General features: G+C 35.1%; 1 protein-coding gene across 1 annotated transcript; it reads right to left on the minus strand.

Moving 5' to 3' along the window:
- Positions 1-4,650: 4,650 nt before the first annotated feature.
- On the minus strand, positions 4,651-5,589 carry OR10AG1 (olfactory receptor family 10 subfamily AG member 1). Its single transcript, XM_068555950.1, has one exon. It carries the CDS (start codon positions 5,587-5,589, stop codon positions 4,651-4,653), a length of 939 nt encoding a protein of 312 aa, XP_068412051.1.
- Between the last annotated feature and the right edge of the window lie 4,023 nt (positions 5,590-9,612).

Raw genomic sequence — 9,612 nt, forward strand, 5'->3', positions numbered from 1 at the left:
TCCCTCTGACTTTTCCAAGCACTCAAGACATTGACTTATGTCCAGCTGACCAGGTCACTAATTTAGATGTGTGTTTATATTGGTATAGCTAATGGTATACTTAGATAGGCATAATACCTTTAACTTCTCACTTGCCATCCTCATGGCGTAACTCTAGACACTGCCCTTAGCAATAAAGTTTGTTTAGTGACGTGACACCTTGCATAATTTGTTGTATACTAAGAAATTTTACCATCCTCATAGCTAACCCTAACAAATTTGTCTTTGGCCATCTGGTAAAGACCTTGATAATTTCCATTCATGAGACAAAATGTTATACCTGGTAACCTCCCTTCTGTCAATAAAAAAAAAAAAAAGAAAAACACTTGAACTGTAACATCTTAGAGTCACCTCTCTCTACTGAGTCTTAGTCAGCCTCATGATATTGCTAGCCATATGATTTCTCTTGTCAGGTTTAAGGTGACACTTGGTCTTTGGATTTGAGTGAAAAGAAATTGCATATCTAGGACAGAGAGGATTTTGTCATTTAAATATGAAGAAATTCTAGCCTGGATTTACTTGCAAAATGATTGTTTTAAGTGTTGTTTCAGATTGTTGTCCTGATTTTTATCACCATAATTATATTTTCATTGAAAAATTATTGAATAAAGATTTTTCAAAAGTAGAAGAAGACCAAAGTAAAAATGTTTGTATCAGGTACATACTTATATATCAAACATTCTCAGACAGGACTTAGAGGTAGAGTTTGGAGTAGAGACAGAGTTCATTCATAGCATTTAGGATTCAGATGGGAAAATAACATAAAATTTCATATAATTGTTTGTTTCATGGGCTTGGGAATTTGAAGAGGATCATCTTCTCTTGTCTAATCCACTGGTCCTTAGTGACATAAGGACACCACCTCCCTCACACACTCACAACTCCTGGTAACTAGGACAGACATATGAGTTGAAGATACACTAGGTCTATACTGAAACAGTAAATGGGACCCACTCATCTTAGTGGGTAAGAAGCAAGCAATAATTTATGACAATCAAGGCACCCTGTCAAATATTCGACTACTTCTTTACACTAGCAAAAAAAGCCATTCAACGTGAACAGGAAAATGTTTTCAAGTAGACTTAGCATTTGAGTGGTATCTTCATGGAATGAGTCCTGTCAAAATACAAATTCACCATAATGTCAAAATAGGCACTAAATTTTGCATAGTGATATATGTTGTAGCATTGCATTATATATAATGACCTGTAGTAATTATATAATTCATATACATATATTTCATGTATACATATATATATGCATAAAATATAGTGGAAATAATATATATAATTGTGCAATGGCCTTCTTCTCTTTTTGGTCTAAATAGTACTTTTTATCCTCACTTAAGAATGAGACTTCCTTGGCAAATTCATTTAATATGTTCATGTAATTTGCAGTACATGAACATGTTATAGCAATCCATTTAGTTCCTTATCTTAAATTTCTCTCAAATTATTTTCTAGTTTTGCTGAATAGACTTCTTACAGGTTTTCTATTAGAATTACTGTTAAGGTTTTGATGTTTGTTCCTACTTGAATAGTGCCTTTAATGTCCACTTATTTTTGTTTTTTTATATGAAAATAAATTGATTTTGTTTGTTGCCTCTGTATCAGCACACATGTTGAATTAATGTATTACATCTAATAATTTCATTGTAGATCATGAAATATTTTCCATGTATACATTTATAACATCTGCCAATATTTAGATTAATATCTACCTTTCCAATGCTCAAATATATACTGTTTTCTCTTTTTTCACTGCATAGACTAGTATCACTTGTAAAATATTGAATAAAAATTCTAAGAGAGAAAATCCTTTCCTTGGTCCAAATTGCAGAAGACATGTTTCAACATTTTTTAACTTCATTATACTTATTAGCCACATTGGTGAGATAAAGAAGGTACTTTAGTGTCATCCTTGACAGAAAATGTTCTTTAACCTCTTATTACCCAAACTAACTTAAGCACCATTCTAGTATTACAAATTCAATGTGGATCACTTTACTGTATATGATTTATTTTATAATTTTATGCTAAACTACTTTATTAATTTATCTATCTAGTAATTTAACAGTTTTTCCCCCAAGAGTATGCAAATTACATGAGAACTGGATTTTTCTTCTCTGTAATGCATCACTGTAACTACATGATATAGTAATACAAAACTATTTTAGACATTAAAACCAAACCAGTCACCACATGAATACTCTTTAGTGACTATAGTCAATGCTACATGGAAGAGAATAATCATGCAGCTGATCCCTGCCTCAATCCCTAACAGTGTATGGGATATGATAAAGAAGTGTTGTACTAAGCCTCAAACATTGGATATAATTTGTTAGCGAGCAACTCCCTCTTCTGTATTCATGTTTATTGCTTTCCAAGGTGAATTCATAAAAGACACACATATATAATATACATAAAAAAAATCACAAGAGAAATTCCAGTTTCTCTAAACAGATATCTACTGAGCACCTACTCTAAACCAGGCACAGAGGGGAATCAGGAGATGAAGAAACTGTTTCCTGATCTTATAAACTTCACAGCTTAATGCAGAAGATGAATTTGCATATCAATAAAAAATTAAATTAGAGCCAATACAGAAGTAAAATCAGCATGCTGAAGGGATCAGAGAAAGGAAGGAGCGGAGGTGGGGGAGTGATGCATTAGGCAGATTATCTGTGCAAAGCACTTGACCTGAAGACACCATTGTCTTGATTTTTGACAACTTCCTTCCAAGGTAAGAAGCATTGCCCTGTTTTGCAGATGGGAAAGGGTTAAACCACAGAAGGGTTAAATGAGAAATGCAAGGTCACATGGTAAGGAAGAGGCAGATCTGGAATTTGCAGGCAAGTCTCTCTGACTTCAAAACCCAGGCTGGTAAGAATCTATGGACAGCTTATGCAGAAGATGGTGTTTGAGCTGGGACAGGCAGCAAAGGCACATTTATTCCAGAAGGAGAAGCCAGATGATTTTGGAGGCAAAGGTCTGAAGGCTTGAAAGCACATTACATCTGAGGAAGAATCAGAGGTTGGGTGTGCTGGACACAGGCCCAGTGCCAGGAAGTGTACAGGCACAATGCCAGGAGACTAGCTGCCACCCACTGTAGATGCCTGGAATGTGACACTGAGGACTCTGGGCCTGATTCTATGAGCACTGGGGACCCGCTGGAGGGGAATCTCAGAGTCCAGGACTAAGTCAGGTCCTCGTTGCAAATTCAGTCATGTCCAGAGATATCTGGACAGCTGATGGAATAGACTCAGAGGGGTTTATGTACAGGTGGGACCAAGGAACTTCCCAGGATGGATGACAATGAAACTCACAGAGGCTGACCCCTCAGCTATGACCATAAGGAGTGAAGATGACCTGCTAGTCCCCTAACAATGGATGGGGCTGGAGAAGGAGCCCTTCCTGGGGGCAGATGAGGCAGGCACGTAACTCAGTTGGAGAGAACACTCAGGATTAGAGAGAGGGAACATTAAGTGCATTACAAAGTTCTGACATGTAGAGTTTATTCTGGCCCAGACCCCTGGGCTAAAATCAGCCTTGGGGAGGGGGCTGTGATGAAAGCCGGTGGCCTTCAACACCTGGGGCACCAGAATCTCCCTGTGAATATGAAGGATTGACTGTATTTTATTTGGAAACTTCTGAAGAAATACAAGGCATTTGTTTTTTTAATAGTAACTGTTTTTCATTTAATAGAATGAGTCTGTCTTCTCAGGTATCATCCTTTATAACCAGGAAAACTTGGGCAAATAAATACCCCAAGCATTTTAATTTTAATTTCAACTACATGCTCAAACCAAAAGAATAAAAAATAAGTCAAGAAATCTTAAAGAATGGGTGAATCTATATGGGGACAAAATAGTTCAATCCCATACATATTGTATCTCTGAAAAGCAAACATGAATTCATATTTTTCACATTAGTAAAGACTAAGGTAACAAATTATTGAGATGCCAGTAGCATGATTTGGTTATATCAACAAAGCATGTCTACAAAGAAGAATTCAGAGAGAAGCGGAGTGTAAAAAATTTATTGCCACATAGCCAAATTTGAAGTGTGGTTATGCAGAATTTCTGTTTCTAATCTTTACTTAGGTGTTCTGTAACTCATAAAGAATCAAACTGAGTTTGCTGAAAAGTAAAATATCTAAAATTATAAGCACATAGATATTTAACATAAGGTCTCCAAAGGCTTACCATCTTTATTATCTAAATACATTATGAAAATTAAAAAAAAGTGAATGACAGTTATCTAAAGAGGAAAGTAAAAAAAATATTCATTATGGGTTGAGGAGAAAAGGTATATTATATCAATTACTAGGTAAGTGATAATGTATTTTCCCATAAAAAGTCTCAAATCTCCAGTAAATTTGTGAACTGAATATGAGATTGGCTAAATACATAGTTTCTTATCAGCAAGACACCCTGTGGATTTCCTGATATCAGAAAATCCAGCATAAAACAATAAGCTCAGGTATGAATAAATATAATAAATCTATAGTAATGTAGAAAGAACAAACTAAACATTCATATCTGATTATACAATGGCAGAATTAAATAGGAAAACAGTAAATGAGTTCAAATCAAGCAGCTAATGCTTTACATTAAGGTAACAATTTTCTCAACGCCATCAGGACATCCTTATTTCTCAGAGTGTATATCAGGGGGTTAAACATCGGGGTGACAATGGTATAGAAAAGAGAGAAAAACTTGTCTGTTCTGGAGGAATTTTTGGATTTAGGTCGTAAATATGTAATGATTCCAGATCCAAAAAATAAAGTCACAACCATGACATGAGAGGAGCAGGTGGAGAAGGCCTTTGCTCTTCCTGTTGCCAGTGGCAACTTCAGGATGGTGGAGGTGATCTTAATGTAGGAGCCAAGAATCATCAGAAAAGGGATCATGACAAACAGCACAGCAACTGTGAAGACCATCATCTCATTCAGAAAAATGTCCCCACAGGCCAGCTTTAGTACTGGGGGGATGTCACAGAAGTAGTGATTGATTTGGTTGGATCTACAAAAGGGCAGAGAGAAAATCTGGCACGTTTGCCCTATCTCAACTGGAACTCCAGTGATCCAGCAGGCAGCCACCAGCTGGACACATACCTTGCGGTTCATGACTAGAGGATAGTGCAGAGGGTTACAAATGGCCATGTAGCGGTCATAGGCCATCACTGTAAGAAGCAGGCACTCTATGTTTCCAAACATAAGGGCACAACTCATTTGTGTTGCACAAGCAGACAAAGAAATGTGCCTTTTCTGAGTCCAAAGGTTTATGAGCATTCTAGGAAGAGTGACAGACACATAACAGATTTCCAAGAAGGAAAAATTACTGAGGAAAAAATACATGGGAGTCTGGAGAGTCTGGTCGGTCCTGGTTATGAGAATGATGATGCCATTTCCCATCAGAGTTACCACATAGATAAACAGAAACATCACAAAAAGAAACATCTGGAGATTGGGAATATCAGAAAATCCCAAAAGAACAAATTCCATCACTGAAGTGAAATTCACATCCACTAGGTCTTTTTGGGGTTCCATCTGTGAAAATAGTACAATTAGACACTTCTGTTTTGGGGCTTGTTTTGTAATTCTATTAGTTAAAGGGATTTGGGGGAATTAGTACATAAGATTTCTATTCTCTATTAATGTTTAGCATTTTATATACTGGACTCAACACAACTGAAGTCTAATGGAGAATATGTACGCTAAATTCTAAATATAAAAACATAATATCTAATTCTAGGTTTAACTTTAAATGAAAGTGATGTGTTTGAGAATTATGCGTTTTCATTTTTGATCTGCTTGTGTGCGGAACAAAATCAATCCATTTTACTCCTCATATTAACAAACAGAATTCTGAGGCAGAAACATTTGCATCCCACTTTCTCAGTGGTAGGGCACCGCCAAACTTTGTAATGTATTTTTCAGGAATTTCTCAACTCTTCCATTAGACCTTTCCCAAGAATAAGGCATGCCTTCCCTTCCATATCATGCAGCTATAATTCTTAACTATTTGTGCATACACTTTATTTGAGATCATTCTGATTACATTTATCTATCAAAATAAACATCATGGCCATCAGGCATTATAAAGTAAGAACTTTTATTTATCTTATGCAAACTTGAAACTTAGGTTTGACAATGTTTTTTGACCTATTGGTTGTTTAATTAATAATGACAAACTTGAAGGAAATATATTGATGATATGATTTCTGAAACTCTGCCAAGTAAATCTATTCTCAAATGTCTTGCTATGTGCCATCGGTCATTTGCATTTAAAAATTATTATTTTAATAATATATCTAAATTGAAACACATGAAAATCAAAATTGAAAACTATAAATTATTTAAAATATGGTTAATAGACAGTTGTCAAAAATATCAAAAGCAGAGAATATATATTTTAGCTAGAGGGCATGTAAGCAAGTACATTTTAGTCTGTAATTAATGAGCCATACAGAGACTCAACTTTCTCCTGTATTGAGATATACTTGGAAACTATTGGAATTTAAAAAGAAAGGTGATTAGCATATTATAGCTTTAAATAATATCTGGGAAAACGGAAAACAAAAATCATTCTAACCAAGCTACACTTGTGTTAGTAAACTGCTTGCAATAACATATTCTTGAATTGTGTTGATGTCCTCATGCTATATTATAGATGAAGAAACTAGGGTTCAAAGGTTTACATGACTAAACTAAAAAAAAAAAAAAGTTTGCTTTGACTCCCAGGATTCATGAGCATTGTGAGAAAGGTAACGAATCCATAGTGATTTCCAAGAGGGAAAAATTGCCAAGGAAAGAATACATGGGGATCTGGGGGTCAAGACCCACTTTTGTTATTAGAATTATGGTGCTATTGCCCATCAGCATAATGATACCTGTGACTAAGGACAATCCAAATAGAAACCACTGGAGATGGGGAACATCAGCAAAGTCCAAGAGAAGAAATTCCATCAATCCAGTTAGATTTTCTTCTGGTGTTTTTGTTGTTGCTGTTGTTTTCTTTTATCTTTCTTTCTTTCTTTTTTTTTTTTTTTGTGCTTTATCTGTAGATAGAGGAAAGAGGAAATTTAGCCTGTGCTCTCACTTTTCCTTCCCCAACATTTCTTGTTCTTCAGTTTGTCTCAGGATGACTAGACTGGCTTTCATGATCACTGCAATTGTTTCTGATTTAAGAATGTTACTATATATGTATTTCCCACTTTCCAGTTTAGACCCCATAGGTTATCACTGTAACAGCTCCACTGAAATTTCCTTTAGAGTCATTCCACATACTTTCTGAATACAGCCGAGGATAAACAATTTTTTCCCTACTCAGCACAGTCACTAGAACATCATTGACAAATGTGAAGAAGACCCAGAACTTTGCCTCATGATCATACATTTAATTAATTTCACTTCTAGACAATCCTATCATACTTCCCTATACATTTCCCACTCAGTATCTCTACATCATAAAGTGTCTTTTCTCACACGTTTTCAACTACCTATTTGAATCCTTCATTCCCCTCTCATCACTTGATCTTGAGCATATGTGTTCCTATTTTTCAGTTCATACTATTAGACAGTTAAAATATTGGTAGCATGATTACTGTCCTCTTGAGAATTAAATATCTGTTGATAGAGTAATAAGTGGAAAGCATAAGAGGGTTTTATTCAGAAAAATTAACATGAGAACATAGACACAGATAGAAACACTAAAAGTGTTTAAACCTGGGGAAATAGGGACAGTGTGGAAGGTGTTCATTACCTTTGTGTGTGTGTGGACAGAGGGACAAAAGATGCTGGCTATTTCGTATTACCCTGTGTGCTGTGTGCACCACCACTACATTTGTTGATCCTCAAAAAAAGATTCTTTATTAACCATTTCTAACCTCACTCGTCTTTAGAGATAAGGATATTGAGACTCACTGAAGTTGGGTAATTTGACCAATTGCACATAGTTTTGTGATTGGAAGCCAGGGCTTTTTTTCCCTTTAGGTTCAAAGTCTATTTCCTTGATAGTTTATTCATGTGATATTAAGCAATTAGAGTTACTTGCTCATTTGTGAGTATTGAATGAGATAATATTGATAAAAGTATGACCTATCAAATTTAAACTAATTATTTATTAGTTAGGTTATATAATTATAACTACGATTATATTACATTCTTTGTACTCTCCAGGTTTATAGCACATAACCTAGCAAAACTGTATTTAATAGGATTAGTGGGTAACATGTTGGTAGTCATTATTTTCCATTCTTCCCTTTCCTCAGGGCCAGGTCTAGAGTTAGGAGAGTGAAGCTCTTAGGACAATTTCAGAGGCTCTCAGTCCTACTCAGGGGTGATCCTGCACTTGCACAGATTTTCATGTGGGTCTTCCCTTCTGTATTTCACCCTGGGCATCTCTTGTCTCACCACTTGCCCCAGCCTGTCTTTATCTCTGCATCCTGGTGGGAATGCACATTGTCCACCAAATTTAGCATAGGTAGAGAATCATGAGGAAGGAGCACAGTCTCCCCTGGATGGACTGACTTGAATTATTATCTGCTAGTTGTGTGAGTTCCTGCAAGGTACACAATCTCTCAGGACCACAGTCCTCACAGCTAAAAGTGAGCCAGCTGTTGTTCCAACACCCAGGTTGTTCTGTGAACTAAATCATTTAATGTATGTGAAACAACTTGTAGAAGCTCTGGCACTTATAAAGGTCTATGTAAGTGCTAGTTATTATTATTACAATGAAAAACTCAGTTTTAGTCTTCTGAATTTTAATCAGAGTTCTACACAACTTGAAACAATACTCTGTAATTAGCTTTTCTTTGTATCATGTGATTACTAGGGAATGGAGTGTGATTTAATGCAATCATCAAGTGTTATGAAATTCCCAAACAATTCAACTCTCAAGTTGCAAATTCTCCATGAATTTTTTGACAAAAATTTTTTTGTAATATTATCTTTACTCGGAAATCTAATACCTATAGTATGCATCACCATTAAGGCTTTAGTGTTGCAATTTGGCCAATTCATTTTGTTCACTTTTTTTTTTTAACTGGCACTAAGTTATTTGAGGGGTAAGGGCAGTGACTATTTTCCTATTTGGGATCAATATAGACCCAAGAAAATTACGGTACACTTAATATGGTACTTAGTATTTGATGCTTTGATGAACTAAAGCAGTAGACGGTGTTTAAATGAAATCATCACTCTTAAAAGGGAGAAAAGAATTAATACATGAGAGAATAAAAAAAATCCAATCTTTATGTATCACTTTTAAGAATGGCTACATTTAATTTAAATAATTTTGTTCTTATTACATGAGTATACTTGCTTACAGTGCTAAATAAATTATAATTTCTAATTGTATAAGTCCAACTTTTTGATACTTAAATTATCAATGTATACCATGAAACATGTAAGATTTGTGTATGTTATTCTCAGTAGCGGACAAAGTAGAAAAAGCAAATATTTACTCTGTGCTCTCACTAAATTGTCTATATTATACATCTTTCTTATAAATGTTTAAGTACTTATTAATTAAAGAAAATAAATCTTAGTGTTCTAATATTGCTATTTTTA

The sequence above is a fragment of the Eschrichtius robustus genome, chromosome 11 (assembly GCF_028021215.1).
Source record: "Eschrichtius robustus isolate mEscRob2 chromosome 11, mEscRob2.pri, whole genome shotgun sequence".
Lineage (NCBI taxonomy): Eukaryota > Metazoa > Chordata > Mammalia > Artiodactyla > Eschrichtiidae > Eschrichtius > Eschrichtius robustus.

Coding starts and splice junctions, on each gene's coding strand:
- OR10AG1 (XM_068555950.1), bottom strand. CDS start 5,589: ATGGAACCCCAAAAAGACCTAGTGGATGTGAATTTCACTTCAGTGATG.